This window comes from Haemaphysalis longicornis, unplaced genomic scaffold (assembly GCF_048455015.1).
Source record: "Haemaphysalis longicornis isolate Haplotype H1 unplaced genomic scaffold, Haemaphysalis longicornis Haplotype H1 scaffold_2, whole genome shotgun sequence".
Taxonomy (NCBI): Eukaryota; Metazoa; Arthropoda; class Arachnida; order Ixodida; family Ixodidae; genus Haemaphysalis; species Haemaphysalis longicornis.
In genome coordinates this window covers 219,454,527-219,472,208 of record NW_027526295.1, presented here as the reverse complement: position 1 = coordinate 219,472,208, position 17,682 = coordinate 219,454,527, and the positions used below count along the sequence as shown (strand labels likewise).

At 47.1% G+C, this 17,682-nt stretch overlaps 1 protein-coding gene across 1 annotated transcript; it reads right to left on the bottom strand.

The window, feature by feature from the left end:
- Positions 1–304: 304 nt before the first annotated feature.
- Positions 305–16,914, bottom strand: LOC144169944 (receptor expression-enhancing protein 5-like). Its single transcript, XM_077699397.1, has 5 exons — positions 16,584–16,914; positions 10,817–10,910; positions 7,624–7,762; positions 4,496–4,646; positions 305–487 (listed from the first exon to the last, which is right to left on the bottom strand). The coding sequence occupies exons 1-5, from the start codon at positions 16,708–16,710 to the stop codon at positions 453–455; spliced, it is 546 nt and encodes a 181-aa protein (XP_077555523.1). The 5' UTR covers positions 16,711–16,914; the 3' UTR covers positions 305–452.
- Positions 16,915–17,682: the final 768 nt, after the last annotated feature.

Here is a 17,682-nt window from a genome sequence, read left to right as displayed (position 1 = left end):
GTAAACACACCCCATTTGCGAACAGAGTGACTGCTACACATAAACATGGATTTCAAACGCCCACAAACGGTAAATCTCGGTCGTGAACGGGCCGCAAAAGCAGCGGCGACCGTGGGGAGCGGGACGCGGACTCCCGCGGCTGCTTTCGAAATGGGCCACTAGGGGGATATCAGTGGCGCCCCTACAGGCCGCGCTCGAGGCGTATGGCCCTCCTTCAGCAAAGCAAAGTCGAGCTTTGCACGCACGCTTATTGCCTTCCTAACACTGGCCAGTCTGTGTGTGCCTGAAGAAGGAGAAGCAGGCATGTTGGCCAGGCACATTTTAATACGTGACGCCCGAGTGTACACTGTAGATGGCAATGCTAAATGTGCAGCAGGCCGGTGCAAGCCCAATAAGTATGGTGGCTGCCAGGCGCGACGGTGAGCAAAGGCAGGGCGCCTCAAGACGCTGATTCACTCGTTCTTGGCAGAAGCAGCAGCAGCCTTCTCTGTAAAACACAACACAAAGCCACGCTAAGCCTTCAGGAGGCAGAAGGGTGGGCTGCCACCTACCAATGCAAGCCGTTACAGAGGCAGCGGCATTGCGAAATGCTAAAAGTACGCCCAACACAAACACCTCCATGAAACAGAGCAAAAATTCAGAATTTTTCTGCACTTAAATACCGAGACCTTCCGGGGAATTGGTCAAGCATGATTGACTGGAGTAATTGCACGACATTGGAGAAAAATGAGACAAGAAGCCATTCTTGACATCTCGAGCTTACAAATGTCTGGACCACCCCTCCCTGGTGTGCAGACCTACTAAATACAAAAGTGCACAACCAGGAAGTGCACTTATTCAGCTGTTACCACAAAACACCTTTCCCAAATACTTGTACGCCTCAACTGATGGTGATATTCCCTAGGAAAATATTTCTTCAGACCAACTAAAATGTTCCCATTCTGAAAAAGAAAAAAAAAAAAAAAGAAAGAAAGAAAGAAAGAAAAGAAATTAGACCGAAAATGTCTGTATCATGTCTTGAAAGGGTGTACAAAGCCTATTTTGTGTAGCTAGCAGCCAGACAGCTTAGGCACCCCCTTTACAATGTGCTATTCAGTACCACCAGTTCATCCGATTTTTTTTTTTTGGGGGGGGGGGGGGGGGTGCAGATAAGAAGAAGAGGCTGAGAAATAGTACAGATGAACTCTCACCCTTGCGAGAATCTTCATACAGAAGTCCAAAAGCTAGTGACAATGACAATATACCTATATGGCAGAGTCAGTGAACAGAGTGGCTTTACACATTTCGCAGCAGGTCCCAGGGCACAAAAGATGCTAGTTTAGGACAGTTATGAAAGTTTTTGCAGCAGATGTCAATATGCCACTACGGGACGAAAACATCACTACCAGAATCTAAGCATGTTTCTCGCAAATAGCACAACAAAACTAGAAGGAATTCATCGCTGGGCTACATTGCCCCATACTTGAACATTAGCAAAACAGACAAGGAGGTGAAAGTGACAGCGCAGGCACTAACCCCAAGTTATTTCATTTAGATAATTTAGATGCTTTTAAATATAGCAGCTGACATACAAGACGTGTGAGGTTTGGGGACAGAAATGCATCCAGTTTGCAATAAATTAATTATTCAGCTTGCAAAATGAATTTGGCTTTTTGCATAAAGCGCTTGCAATGTGTTAGAAGGCGCCCCCCTTGTATGAAAATAAGTGTGCTTTTCAGAAACAGCTTCATGGAAACAGTTGCATGGATCTCTTCACGCAAAGTTTGCATATAGGCGTTTCCTAGTCAGCACAGCCAAGCGACGCAAGGCACCATCTAGGGGCATGTTTGAAGCTATGTCCACGTGCATGTGGCCCTCCATTTAATCGCTCATAACCGCTTGGTTTCGCAGTGTAGTAGTTCTGCTCCTGCGAAGCAAACATCCTAACCCGGATTCAAATCCTGCTACCGCTTTTTTTTTTTTTTTTTCAAGGGTTTGTCATATTTAAATATTAACATTTGTTATTACGCATATAGTATATTTATGGCATCTTTATGCACTATAAATGGGACTTCGTGTATTTTCGTTGCCTTTTGGTCAGTTTCAGCTACTGCTTCGTGTATGATTTCGCAGGTTTTCCCCTTTTAGGTTGGTTTCAGCTATTTCCGTTGAATATTTTCTACACCGTGGTTTTCAACCACTGCAGGTACGTTTTGGCTGTTATTTATTTCAGTTCGTGTGGCTTTGTATGCTTTAGGTACGTTTATGCTGTGATATAACCCCCATAAGCAAGCTCAGGTGACGGCTGGCTGTACTGACTAGGAAGTGCATATACGCCCAAAGTTTACACGTTTTGCTCATCTACCATTTTATTTCAAATCGTGGTGCCCGACAAGTCTGCTTACCTGCGAGATTTGCTCTTGCAAATGACACTGTTTTAAAGATGCTGGTAAGATAGCACCCAGCATTCTGCTCGGAAACAAGCGCACTTTAGTTTAACTCTCCGGCTTTCTTAAAGGCAGATGTAGGTGATCTTTAAAATAATGGGAGCGAGCGAAAGAAATGCGAATGGGAAGTATGTCTACAGCGGGTGGAAAATCTCCCAGATCTGCCCACAAGCTGCCAATTCGACATGGTGAAATCTAAAAAATACCGCTGGCATTGCATGCATGTCTTTTGCATTGCTCTGCTTAACTGTTGCTATGTGACGATGTGATAAGAACGGTTTACCGTGTAAGAACATGTGCCACACATGGTACGCGGAACTAAACTTTATAGCGAACACACTGGGAAAGCCTGAACTTGTTAGGAAATCGAAAATACCCGTAGAGGTCGCAAGCCAGTGCCTATACCAAATACATAACCTTAGAACGTAACACGTGGGACAAAATTTTCCCTTTTTTTACACAAGTTATCCAGGAAAGTGCGCAGATTAGTCCCTTTGAGCTCCAGTACGCAAGACAGCCGACTACTATGCCCAATGCCATGCCACTGACAACCACCCCAACAATGGCATTTAGCAGCACCTATTAAGAACAAGGACAAATTAGGAAAATCACGTATGCCACTCTTAGGAGGCCATTTTATCCTGGAAAGACGGTTCTGTCAGTATAGATTCTTCCCTTCCTTGCAAGGTGCCAACTTTTCTCGCTAATACCGCATAAGTCAGAATATAGGTCACGATTTTTTACCCAAAAATTTGCCGAAAGGTCACCCTTCGATTTATATACCAGTCATTGGCATAATATCAGTTATCAGGCAACCAGGCAGCTCGTTGGGCGCATCCAAACCACAAAGGCATAATCGCCACCGGCACCAATCAGACGCACCACCACCTTTGTTTTGTTGCTCTTATCAGTTCTCTCGCTGTCAGTGAGCATGTTCTATGCATGTGCGTGCTACTTCCTTCTTGCTCAAGAGAACTTCAGGCACTTGGTGCTAGTTCACCACAACATTTAAAAGAAACGTCACATGGTATGCCCAAGCCAACGGCAACGCGTCCTGCTAGTGCCAGTTTAGTGTCACCGAAGAGAGCGCACGCTACTGGCGTAAGCTGAAGGGGCAGCTATCGGTATGCAACGCTCGGAAAACCTCCTTTCATGGGCACCAAGCTGTGCACCTGGAACTGAAGGACAAGGAGGCGACTTCTGTCTCCAAGCATCGTGCAACGCCTCTACGAATTGATGGCTGGCGACAACCCCAAGACGCCTGCTGGCTGCCTGCACGGACTGGCTCTCGCGACGATCTGCTCATGGTCGTTTTATGCTTGGCGCTCACTTCTTGATGACATAGTTTTGTGAGTGTTTAAAAAGTGCTTCCTAAGCTCTCCGGACTGCACCAAGGACGACTTACTGTGTGGGAGACCATCAGAGAGAAGCAGTCATCCTACAAGATTTCAGACAGCTCTAACAAGTAACCTGAGATGAAAGAAGTGCTATAGTCTCAATAAAACGATACTGCGTATGTAATTTTTTTTTCCCAATGTCTTTGCCACAAGGTAAGGGAGTCGACCTATATTACGATTTACATGGTACTTCTATTGTCCTTCACCCGGATGTAATTTACAAAGCTAGCAAAAAAAACGAAAAGAAAGTCCATGCACAAAGGGAGGTTGTCTCAAAATAGGTGACCGGTAAAAAGCGCGAAGGCTCATGGGTATGTCATCTGCTCCCGCCACTTCCAGTTCGAGATCTCGCCTGGCCTGCCGTACGCTGGCAACTTCCACGAGCATGTGCGTGTTGTTTATTTGTCACAGAGTTCTTACCTTTCAGTGAAGCCCCTAGTAGGATTCATCGTTGCTTTACATTGAATGCGCGATGCATGAGCGCTTTGTTTTCGGTGGAAACAGATAAACAACAAGCACACGCGCGCATGAAAGCCGCCGGTCTACGGGAGGCCAGGAGAGTTCTCGAACCGGAAGTGGCGGGACTCCACGGGATCAGACAATGTACCCGTGAGCCTTTGCGCTTTTTACCGGTCACCAATGGGCGAGGAGAGGACAGGGTGAGCTACTCACGCAGGGCAGTTTTGAGGCCAGAGCCAGCCTCTGCAGCCAACTTGTTGATCGTGCCTTCGTTGCGCAAAAAGAAGGGCCGGATGAATTTATTGTAGACGTGCTGCGATCCATTGGGCTCAATGGGAGCAAAGCAGTACACAAGGAAGATGATCTGCAAGACACGCAAAAAGGCTCCACTGAAATCAGGCGCCCCCCACCTACTAGGACGAGGAAAGAAAGCCTGTGGATATAAAGGCTATACCACAGCATGTGGTCAAAGTATGCAAGGCCTAGAGACCCAATTTTTTTTTATCACAGAATATGACAACTTAGTTTTTACACAGTAAAAATTACAAATTCAAAAATGAGCCACCTGGCCAAGCAAGTCACCAAGCAAGCAAGGCAACCAGCACGACAAATACCAAGATGCGCGAACCTACTATTCACTGTTTGCCAATCCTGTGCGTATGTGCAGTGTGGCAATGTAGCAAACCCTGAGTGCCATCTTATGCAATAAACCGTTGTTCTCCAGTAAAAAAATGCCCACTGGTGTAAAGAGTATAAACAAATAAAACACGTGTGACCCAATGGGACTTGAACCGAGGTTTCCACAATAGCAGCCCAATGAGCTACCACCGAGTTATCTTATGGCGAATTCCATTGGGAGAACAGGAGCAAGTGGAGCGAGCAGCCAGAGCAGCACACGGGAGTAATGGGGACGTGTGCTTTCGTTCCGCAAATGAAACATTCGCGCTGCTCCGGGAGCAGTGAAAAGAGGGGGAGGGCGTAATGTCAAGAGTCATGTGACCAAACTTTTCCCGCTCTCGCTTCCCGGAGCATTTCGCGCGCTCGTGTTGCCCGCACGCTGTTCCTCGCCAGTTTTGCCAGATACGTGCCGGTGGTTTTGTGTCTGCCTTCCGCATGGCGACGAATGAAGAAGCCGAGCGGATGTTCATGTCCATGATAGGGTCACCATCGTATCTCCCAAAATTAGCTGCGAACGATAACAGCATCCGCCGTCTTTTCCAGATACGACTCTACCTTCGGTCGCTGCTCCGGCGGGGTGAACAGGTGCTCGAACATATACTCATGCAATGTCAAATCGTCGTCGTCGTCGCTGCTGCTGCTGCTGTCCGATGATGAGTTTGCGCTTGAATCTGTGGTGCTTTCATAATCTAAAAGTAGCGGCATCGTCCAGACGGCCGCGCTTAGCTGCTGCCGTACGCACTGAGCGACTATCGCGGCTGCTGGATTCCGCCATTTTTCCTCCGCCACCCGGGGATAAAACCAGAAATGACGTAAAAGAGGTCATGTGACTTCCTCGGCGTTCCCTGTTACTCCGCCGCTGGCGACGGAGCACCGAGAACTGCTCTCGGCTGCTCTCGGTGCCAAAAAAGTGCTCCTCCTCGACCAATGAAACACAACGCCCCTGCTCCTGCCCGACCACTGGAAGACGCCAGAACTCGCGAGAGCACTTTGGGTGCAGTTAGAAGTGCTCCTGTTCGCCCAATGGAAAGCGCTATTAGCCTGTTGCCAGTGGTGGAACAAAAGTTGTTGTCGTCGTTCCTTCCTTCAGGGGCATACCCACTCGAGGTATACACCAGGAATCGGGAGCTCTGAGGGGGCTAAGGCGCCCAGTTCACAAGATTTAATGAACAATAACTGTTTTTAATATGATTATGAGGTTTAACATGCCGTAGCTATACAGGCGATGAGGCGCGCTGTAGTGGAGGGCTCCGGATTAATTTTGACCACCTGACGATCTTTAACATGCGATGAAATTTCGAACACATGGACAATTTTGCTTTTCGCCTCCATCAGAAAAGCAGCAGCCGTGGCTGGTAATTGAACCCACATCCTTGGGAAGGCTTAATGAATTAATTTATTGACAGGATAAATGAAAGGAAAGTTCGCCAGCAGCCGCCATTTGTCACACCTAGGGGTGCACCGGTTCAAGCTTGCAAACCGGTTCTGGCTGTGATTTAGTCGGACTAACTGAACCGGAACGAAATAAATGAACCTGAACCCGATTCGTAACTGGAATGTTTCTTTTTTGTTTTTTTTTCCGGGTCGACACACTGGTATCGGGTGCACCTTTTCTGGTCAGTATCCCCAGTAGAAATGTTTCATGTGTGAGGTCGTGGTTAAACATTTCAGGCAACAAACCCAATTCACTTTCAGTGCTTCACACATACGTAGATGAAGGCTGCTAAGCACAAGGTGAGATGGCAGCATCTATTGCAACATGCCCTACACAGACATCCCAATTGATGCTTTGTTCATAGAACACACCTAGCTGGCACGACAGTCGGCAAGGCATAGGCTTGGCAACTTATGCTGATAGACAACACAAATATTCCGACCACCAACAAACTACTAATAGCTCCGCTGAAATAACGTGGCACTACATTACTTGCACAGAGGGTTGCGTTTGGCATCCCCTCCTTCTACCTCGCCTCAAACCCCAGCATAAGCTATCTGCAAGAGCAGAGAGAGGGGGGGGGGGGGGAAGAAAAGTATAAAAGTAATAAAAAAGTAAAGCCCGGACATTGAACCAGACCAATGGATCTTTCAAGTGAAAAAGAAAAAAAAAAGTTTACACAGTCCTCCTATAGGTTGTATTCGCTGGTGAGGCATGCATGCAGGCAACCATGTGAGTGTGCCGTCACTGGTTACGTCGAGATCCGCGGGATGGCGGTACTTGTCCGTGCTAAGCACATGATGTGTGTTGGACATTCCAAACTCTACCCCACCGAACACAAAGTAATGCCTTGACTCCAATGTGTTTGTGATTACTAACAGCTCTGTTGACACCACCGTTGAGAATCCGGTTGAGATGGAGCAGACGACACACACCGATGTTTTTTTTTCATCTGCGGTGTGCGTGCACAGTGGCACAAGCCGCGCCATGTCTGTGGTGCTTCAGGCATGTCCGTGGCTGTTTCCAGTGTTGCCAAGCGAAGAAATTGACAGCTAAACATTTTAGTGAAACCCTTCAATACCCCAGAGTGGACAGAAATTGGCGCCTTCCAATCACAGGCACACTTCCGGATTGCAGACCATGGGGGCCCCTACAACAAGGTCTAATCTCACGGCAGGCTGCCACCAGGCATTCACAAGGTGAACTGCTCTGAAATAGTTGCACTTACCTTCGCGAGCCAGTAGAAGGGAAAGTAGCGCAGGATGTTGTCCGCAAAGAAGTCCACCACTGAGAAGCAGGCAAAGACCACCCAGTAGGTCAGCCACTTGGTGTCGTCCTCCTTTTTCGTGGACTCGATGGCCCGCATGCTGCAAATAACCACCCGAGCACTGGAGATCTGAGCTGGCAGCCGTAAACTTGACACATAAGAGGCCTCTGACTTTCGCAGGAATAATACCCCTTAACAGTCTTCATCTCCATGCTTCGTCCCTTCATGTGAGCAATGGGTAAATAACGATTCTCTGAATACTGTAGTATGGGGCCTTGATGCAAGAAAAAAAGTAACAAGACCTGAAAAAAATAACAGGCCTCAACTGTCCCCGCTCTACGCGACACACAAAGGTCACACACTACACGGTACAACACGTTCCGAAGAATTTAATGTTAACTCTCTGGTCCTACTGATCCCGAGTGCTTGCAAAGACTGCTCATTTCACTCACGAATCTTATTGCTTGTATTCACTGGCGAGGCGCGCATGCAGGCAACCGTGTGAGTGCGCCGTCACTGGTTAGGTCAGGCTCCGCGGGATGGCAGTACTTGTCCGTGCTAAGCACGACTGTGTTGCACTTTACAAACTCTACCTCACCGAACGCAAAGTATTGCCTCGAGTGCACTCTGAGTGCGATTAATAACATCTCTGTTGACACCACCATTGAGAATCGGGTTGAAACGAAGCAGACGGCGCACACCGGTGTTTTTTTTCTTCGGCGTGTGGGCGCAGTGGCCCAAGCCACGCCATGTCCGTGGCACATCGGCCATGTCTGTGGCCTTTTCCAGTGTTGCCAAGCGAAGAAATTGACAGCTAAAATTTTCAACGAATGCCACCTATGCCCCTGTCATGCAGCACATCAAATGTAATTCAAAGTGAATGACATTAGCTGTTAATGACATTCAGTTTGGCCATGTGTCTACACGGCAAAAACAAACGAACACGGCAATTAGCAAGCTCAAAATATTGGAAAATTATAGTTCAAGTGCGTCTAGGATGTTTTTATACATAGGTTTTTTTAAAAGAAAACAAATATTTTTTTTTTTAATTAAAAGGGAGAAAATCACCGTCTTAGGTGACATAACTAGACATCACAAGCAGAGACAAGTCCTTTTAAGTACTTGTTTGTTTTTATTTGAAGAACAATATGAAAGGGAGATATAAGTTTACAGACAGTTTTTAGAAACAGTATTCTTTGGTTTATTACTGAACTTTCTTGTCTAGTGACGTGCCACTGCTGTCGAGGCTACCATATTCATTTGGCAGGTAAGTGAGCTCCCCAACCTCATTTAGACACTAAATGCCATTCGCCTCGAATGTCATTCGGTATTCTCATTTAGCACCGAACTAATGACATTTAAAGCAAATGGCATCTGCCATGATGTCATTAAATCTGTCGCGTGACAGTGGTAGTAGAAACATTTTATAAAATTTCAGCTATTCAAAGCCACGCCCTCCCCCACATCCTCCCCAAGTCTGGCATTTTATACGCAACTTGCACATATTCCAGGCTTTTTTGTGAACAATTCCTATGGAAACCAAGGCAACAACAAAAAACCAGCAATCTTGATTTGCATAAGCGGGAAATGGCACGACATGCTCGCATTTAAAATTTTGTTAGTTGCAGCCATTCCTTTTCAGTGAGAGCCCATGCTGCACAGCAAGAAACTATCTTGCAACGAATGCCGCGATCATTCTAACGAGCTGCAGTGAATTTGAGCGGATTTCACAGCATTGGTGGTGCCACATCCTCGTGCATTGTTAATACTGGAGTGAAAACAACCAGAGCAGTTTGTTCAGCAGCACTGCAGAAGCCTCACTTTGAAAAGGCTAAAATATGTGCACTGATTCAGCCAAGATCACAGCCAGCGCAGGACACTCGTTACTGCCTAGCTCCTGACAAAGGCATCAGTACAAGCAACTGCAACTAGAGGCTAAGCAGCAGGTGTGCTGCTCAGGCTTTCCAGTCACAGAGCTTTATTCCCTTTCACAATATTTCAGCAGAAACACGGCAAACACCACTCCTGGTGCTTCTCATTTCTGTAAAGTGCACCCGCACAATGAAATCAATATACCCAACCAAACAAACTGCACAATGGGCACAAATAGACAGTATTTAGAACTAAAGAGAAACAAAAAAACAGCTCTAGGACACCATTCTTCAACTGCAGTCTCAAAATAGGTGCCAGAGGCTAAAACAGGAGGATCAGCAATCCTACACTGTTTAAACTTAACAGCAAGGCACAGGCTGGTTTTCGCCTCTCATGTGATAGCCTGTCGGCCAACTAAAATCCCGATTTGGAAAGACACCTAACTGACATTGTTGTGATGCTCCGAGAATACTTAATTAAGGGGGCATACTGGTCTACTAGAGCTAATTTTTAATTTGCTAACCACTTTTAATGAAACTGCACAGGATTATGGAGTTTTCTGAGCCAATTTCAAATCAGCAACTAGATTTCTTGCAAGTTAATTCTTTTAGATAATTAATGATTAACTGCCATTATTTTAGGTCACAATTACAAAATAACCAACAGAATGGCGATTACCCCGTGGCTAGGCAGACTCATAAATGACTGAAGAATACAATGTTGCAAAAACTTTCCTGATTTAGATATTTTTGGTCATTTTACAACACACCGAACTTAATTCCTCCTGCGCTGTGCCAGAAATGGCTCACAGGTGGTGTCAATTAAACACAATAATCATTTTCCAAAGCCTCCATTTGAAAAATTTGTTTCCAACATTGTATTCTCCACATATTTAGGTATCAGAAGCAAAAAAAAAAAAAAATACAGTTCTACCTGCTCTGGGTGCCGAGATATCTGAGGGCGCAATGTTAGCTTTGCATTGCAAGAAAAGTGCCGTTTCACCATCGAATTCTGCACGAATTGAGTTGTAGAGTGCACTTTAAAATGCTATTCACAACAAAATATAGTGCCTTTTGCTGAGGAAACTTGCAGACTGATAGAAAAATGGTGGTGGATGCTGAAATTGCCATTTTTCAGAAAACGATTTTTTTACCGTTTTTTTTTGGCCCGAAAGACCCATCTGCTCCCTTAAGGAGATTAGGAAAGACGGGACGGACAAGAACGGATGACGCACACGGGAGAGGTCAAAGATTTTCATGAACAAACACACTACACAACTTACGAAGCATAAGCGGGGATGGCGAAGCCAACAAAGTTACACAGGAGCTGGGCAAAGTAGCCAAAGATCATGTACAGCGCGAAGAAGACAGCAATACCTGCATGAGAAGAGAAGCATGCAATCAGGCACTGAGCACAACACGACTGCCAAAAGGGTTCAGCACATATTACCACCCACTTCTATTTCCCCACAGCTCGAGGATCAGGAAAGCAGTGGGTATCAATCTCAAGCCATGTGCGTACACTTTGCTCAATTTCCTCACAGCTTCTGGCTGAAGGCTACATCAGCTTTAGTCATAACAGAAGTTACTGGACCATTTATGAAAGGTTAGTTGTCATATGTAAAACTCAATTCTGGCAAATCTGATCCAGATTTATGTTATACCCCTGTAACACGGGCACTTTCAATCGCGATTGAGTCAATCCAGATCGAGCTCAATCCGGTCGGCTCGAACTCAATCCTGGTTTCTCAAGCGTGATCGAGGCTTCCAAGCACGATCGAACGAGAGCGGCGATACTCTCATCCCCGCTGAGTGATGGCACAGCATGTGAAAACTTCAACTAACGCCACAAATTGTGTCAAATAACTTGACCCAAATAAGCGTGAAGTAATATTTACATAGTTACGTATACCTACGACCATGCGAAGTTACCAGACGCCGGCCGCAAGTACATTGTTAGCGCCATCTAGCGCACACGAGTGCAACCCGTGCAACTTCTCGGTCGCGATTGAAACGTGCCGTGTAGCAGCGGCAGTGCGTCGAGCGCGCTCGAAAACTCGATCGCGATTCACTTCAATCGCGGTTGAAAGAGCCCGTGTGACAGGGGTATTAATTCAGGGCAAAGCAAAAGTGAGAATCATGGGTGACCATCACTGATGCAACTGTGTACCAAAAGAAATTGTACATACACACAAAACTTCTACATAACGCATTCAGTATTTCATTACCCATCCATGAGAGTTGCTCTTTTTTCATGACAAGCTTCACCATGAACAACTAGTTATCCAAGCTCCACACTTTGGGATTGCACCGTATGGCGTAGCGCCAATTTAATACTTTCTATTCTATTCTGACATTCCTCTAGTTCCTGGTATTAGCTCTTGTCTTACTTTTTACCGAGCATAAATTAAGTTCCACCTTTAAACATCTGTTTTTGCTGGAAAATGCAGGACATGAAGTGCTCAAATTAAAGTTTAAAAATCAAATGGCATGTCTGTTTAAATCGACATTGCTGAATGCTTCAATTCGTGCAGTTTCATGCACTGAGAAGCAAAGCCATTTATTTCTAAATGCGAAATCCTGCATCATATAGTATTTATTTAGTGTAATTTCAAAAGGTTTAGCATAACAGCCATTACCAGAGTCCCAATCTGCATAAACAGAACTGCTCAGTACATCATTACAAGTTGCACAGCTTTAAGTAATTCAGTTTAGTCAAGGCTTTCAAAGAGCAAGACCCTGAGGAGCTTTCATTCTGGTCAGGAGCAATAAGGATAATGCTGCCCATTCCTAGCAAGTGCGGCAAACATAACGCCTTTAAAAGGTTTTCAACAGCCCGGCTTTTCAGAATTTGGACTGAGATGCAGCAGAGGTAGAGCTGCACTGCTTCTACAACAGCAGCTCGAAGGCAAAAAAAGAAAGGAAAGTGTGCCGGGAAGACAGAGCCTCGACTCCACTTCTCTGCGCTGATGCAGGCAACTTTTTGCAAGGAAGAATTGCCCACCCATGGCCAGCTGGCTTCTGCGCACGCCCGTATGCTGCTCCACAATCATGAAGCCCTTTCGGACTATGGGCGGGGTGTCCTCGATCTGCCTCAGCACAATCCATTCAAGCAGCCGCTCGGACTGTTCCTGGCTCATGGGTGCAAGGCCCCCCGAGCTGTACAATGCATCCTGCCCATGAGACGGCCATCCACCCTGGGAGGATAAGCCGAACCCGGGAAATGACTCCTGCTGCCGCGCGCTTTCGGCGGTGATGACATGCTCTGGCACGGGCTGTGCTCCGTAGCTGGTAGCTGGATCCTGCTGCTGCGCTGGCCCTGGTGGTGCAGATGTGCCTGCCCCAGCACCAGCTTGGCCAGTGGCCTGCTGGTTGAAGGCTGCCTGCTCCTGAGCCCAGGGGTTGTCAGACATGTCAACGCAGGCACACCCCGGGCTGCTTCACCTTCCTCCTCCTTTGCTCCCCTGGTCGTTCCTCCAGGACTGTCACATACCCAATCGGGGGATCGGCCAAACAAGGGACAAAAATGCTTTATCTGATTACAGCGCTCTGTATACTGATCGTTAAGGCGCGGTCAAGAAGTATTGTGAACCGTGAGCGATATATAAAAATTAGAGGAATAAAAAAAATAAATAATCCGGGAAACTCATTATTAATAGAACAAAGATTTCGTAAGTGGCTAGAGTAAAAGAATCCAGTTAAAGTGGGAATCGATTAGATTTTTCAATGAAACTCAGAAGTGCAGAGCATACATCCCGGTGGCAGAACCCTGTTTCTGAAGCCCCGAATGAAAGCAAAGCCAGTACCATTGGCGTGCGCAGAGTTCTCGATTAGGGGGAGCAAAGTCTTACCACTGCCCCCCCCCCCCCCCCCCCCCCCTCCTCCTTTACAGCAACTCCAGACCTCTTCCCACTGAAGGCCTAGCGGTCTGAACGCAGTGCAAAGAGGGATGGTTATAAAATTTTTATTCAATGCGATGGACTTGCAACACATACAAAATATTTCTGAGCAGAAATTTTTACTTTAATGTGTTACATTGGCAAAATATGGGCCAATTTGGCGCCCCCCTTCAGATAATTAGGGGGGGCGGCCGCCCCCCTGCCCCCCCCTGTGCGCACGCCTATGGCCAGTACACTAATGTGGGGCTGGCATTTTGCCTTCTTTCTACGGCAAGAGGAAGCTGATCCAGGTGAAGAGACAATAAAAATTCCAACGGCTTCCTGCAGAACTTGGAGGATAACCACACTCGCTAAACACTGCCAAATGCTACCTTAGGTGGAAGCTACCCTCAATCATTTTTGAAGGCGCAGGTATCAACGGGACCGTCCTGTGGACTTTGAAAGCAACCGCTCCTGCGAATACCCTAGTCACATGACATTTTTCATCCACCACGCTGGGAGCGGAAAGAGGTGGCATGCAGAAGGGAGAGGGGTTGACATTTCATTCTGATGACACTCCATTCTGAAATAGCCTCGCACTTCTGATGCAATGTAGAACATTAAATATACGTGCAGATAGGTTGTGGCCACAGCTAGACTGACCAAAAAGATATCGAGTCACCTTGCTTTACGAAAGCAATGTGTGAAATTTATACTAGGAGTACAAGATCGCAATAAAAAAATCACGATACTGACAAAAAATTGTTACAATTGCTGGGGCTCAAACACAGGCAATTAGCATTAAAACCAGTGACTGTACCTCTAAACCACAGAGGCCAAAATGCGGGCTGCATTATAGAGTTGCTCAAGAGACTAGAGGGTGCATTCAAAGCCAACTAGAAAACGGCACTAGATGGATGCAGCAAGTGCTGTGCTTGTATTACCTCAGAGGGAATGAGAAGGCCTACTGGGAGAGAGGATAAAGCGTGGGGAAGGAGGAGGCACATTACAGAAGGGCGATGGGGTTTAACAGCTGTCAGCGAATTGTTCCTCCACCATTCACCATATGAATCTTATGTTGCTGTTGTGGTTTGTCAAAAAATAGAAGGAAAGGAAGTGCACTGGGAATATTTTTGAGCTCGGCGGGGGTGTGGAAGATGAATCTTCTCAACCGACACACACTGCATTAATCGGGCATCGACCACTGCAAATCCGGCTAGATGGAACGGCGGTGGCCAACCACTTGCACTGCCACCGAAAGTTTGCTTTGCCTTCAAGCTACGAAAGACGTGTCAAATATAGAAAGCTCAAGCCCAAAATGGTGATACGAAGTGGCCGCGGTCAAATGGGACTCCGCACTATGAAACAGAGCAACAGGCTTTCATCTGCTCTTTCTGACCTTTATGACCCTCACCTGTGATAATATCTGTCCCAGGGGCAATGCCAACTTGACTGATTGTGGGGTTTAACGCGTCAAAGCTACACCTGGGCTCCGAGGAACACCGCAGTGGAGGGCGCCAGATTAATTTTCGGCGCAGGCAATTCCAAATCTGTCACTAGTACAACATTGGTGCTAATACTACCAATGTGTGCACCAAGTAATATGCGTGACTAATGATGAGTGCACATCAGCACAGCAACGCTGGGAAGACACCCCACTGCGGTGGTCGATCATGTTTTTTGAGCCTTTGCTCAAGATCTAACAACGCTGTTTATTTCTAAACAATCTCCGTAATCAGCTAGCCTTAATTACTTAATAAGTTGCTTACTACTAGGTTATTACCAGCTGCTCCAGGATTACGCAAGCGAAAGACCTTACGGTTCCGGTCGGATGAACTACACCATTTTAGCAAGGAATGTAAATATGGGTAGGTAAAACCATTCAATAAACCGTAATTATTTTGAAAAAAGCGGCGGCCCAGGCAGTTAAGAAGGCCGCGCGCCGCCGCTACTCGTGCGTCCCGCTGGACCAGGCTGCGCTGGTCAACGCGCATTTCCCTGGACGGGTGATCGAGCCATTAATTTTTTTAAATGTATTAATGGTGGCAAATGGAAATGAGCGCGGCTTTTGACAACGCCTGTTTAGCTGCTTCCGTAGGGGAAAAAAATGTGCGGCATAAAACCGCAGGTCAAAGGTCTGGCACGACTCGCATCAAGCACCTCCACCCCGCCCCCTTTCTATTCAAAATGTTCTCTAACCGATTCCTGCCGAGACGTACTGCAGATGTCCTCAGCCCGTCTCACAACCAAGGCAAATAGCACCACACAGAGAAATCGGAGCATGGCATGCATTTTCGCCGTAGCACCAGGAACTATCCCCACGCAAATGCAGACATCTCCAACTGCATGTTTTAGCCAGGGCCCTCCCGCCATCACCCAAAGAACTAAACTGCCGCAATAATTAAGTGAACGTCTCTCTCTCTCTCTCTCTCTCTCTCTCTCTCTCTCTCTCTCTCTCTCTCTCTCTCAAGGCGAAGGCCGCCACCTAGCACGTGGAAAGCAGCAGTTCGTTTTTTTCCTCGCAAACTGTAACACTTTTCTAAAAACGAAAACCCGCCACGGGCGGCATGAAAAATTTCGGGAAGCAACGCGGGAACTACGCTGGGCCAGAAGAATTTTGCAGATCGCATTTCAAGCTGCCGATGAGTCCGGTTTCCTCACGTGGTCGCACTAGTAACAGCTGGCACGGTCAGTCATTCGGGCATACCTGCTGCGTACCGTGGCATATTTTATTATTTTTTGTGCGTGCGGCAGAGGAGATTAAACGCGGCATGCACCTGCGAGATCAGCCAAGCTCTGCAATGTACGGCTCTCGCCAACCCCTGCAAGCAGCATGCAAGGTCACAACCGCCGGATGCCCATTGTGCCAGTCCGCTGCAAAGAAGCGCGCCCTGCTTCCTTGTCGCGGGCCGGCAAGAGCGTGCTAAGGGCGTTACTTCCTGTTAAAACCGCTACTCATGCTTTATCGCGTTGCCAGCGCTTTATCCGGCTGCTTTGCGCACATCTGATGCTTTGAAAACAAGGCACCAGTGAAAGTATTGACCAGTGCGTTTTAGCTCGCCACCACCACCGTCCGTAAGGTACGCCTTACGTGCACGCTTTGAGGCCAGGGTGTACGTGCGGTCAGAAGAAAAGCAATCGCGATCGAAATAGCAAAAGCCGTGAAACACACCGAGCAAAATGTAGGCCCTCTTGACGCCAGTTTTGGCCTGGACGAAGTTGAACAGGAACTGCCCCTTCTCTGGGAGACCTGCAATCACGGTCTCGGCCCGGTCCACTGCATCGTGCACGTTCACCATGCTTCTCGATGGTTATGTCTGCAGTCCCACGACAAAAACGTTGATTATCACTAGTGTCCTTCCCAGCGTCGAATTTGCCTCCGGCAGTATCTGCACACCACGGCCGCTCCTCCCAAAGCCAACACGCACCTGCCGCTAGCGGCACCAAACAGGACGCGCGCGCGCGATGCGTTGTTCCTAGCGTGAAAGAGTCACAGCCGTGCCCTCCTCGGTAGACTTCTGCCAACGTTATTGAGCGATTGCACTGTCACGTGACCCATTCTGTCCATAACTTGTATACTATGTTTTGTAGAAAAGAAATATTATGCATAACGTTTTTCTATCGTTATTTGCGTTTTATCAAGATTTCTTTGATTTTTTTAGGAACTGGTTTTTAGTGTTTTTCCGCGTGCGTCAGGTCGTGGTGGTCAGGTCGTCAGGTCAGGACGGAAGCAGCTCGCACGTCGCCTGCCGCCCGCACGCCGCTTGCGTGTACGTGTATGCGAAGCTTTCGTGCTAAAAGAACTAGAACTTTTTATTTGTCACCGTATTTGAAGTTATAAAACTTGTATAATTATTGTTGTGACTGAAAGGTGCACACACGGTGCCGTGAAGCCAGAAGTCACAACTTTTCTGGTGCTTTGTTATGATGTTAGGAAACTTAAATGAAGACATCGCATAACCCGTAATGGGTGCACACTTACGCTCACTCGCGTTAGCGTTACAGTGACCCGCGGCGTGCGCTCAAGATTCTTACTCCCGCGCCGCGCCACTCATGATGTTCCGAACGCAGGAGCTAGCGCGTGCTCGATGGGGGAGGGGTTCGTTTAATGACGTTGAATAAACACTTTAGTTTCAATTAGCGATCGGTGTGGTCACTTTGTTGCGCGAGACAAACCCCACTTTCACTACATCCCAAGCCTAACATGATTGGTTTTTTTTTTTTTTTTTTTTCGAATTGTCAGTCAGCGTACAAAAATGGCTGCCGCGGGC

What these genes read in the sequence shown, in the direction of transcription:
- LOC144169944 (XM_077699397.1), bottom strand. Translation starts at nt 16,710, where the DNA reads ATGGTGAACGTGCACGATGCAGTGGACCGGGCCGAGACCGTGATTGCA. An exon ending in GAGGGCCTACATTTTGCTCG is followed by an intron (nt 10,911 to 16,583) that starts GTGTGTTTCACG and finishes CTTCTCATGCAG; the next exon opens with GTATTGCTGTCTTCTTCGCG. An exon ending in GCCATCCCCGCTTATGCTTC is followed by an intron (nt 7,763 to 10,816) that starts GTAAGTTGTGTA and finishes GGTTATTTGCAG; the next exon opens with CATGCGGGCCATCGAGTCCA.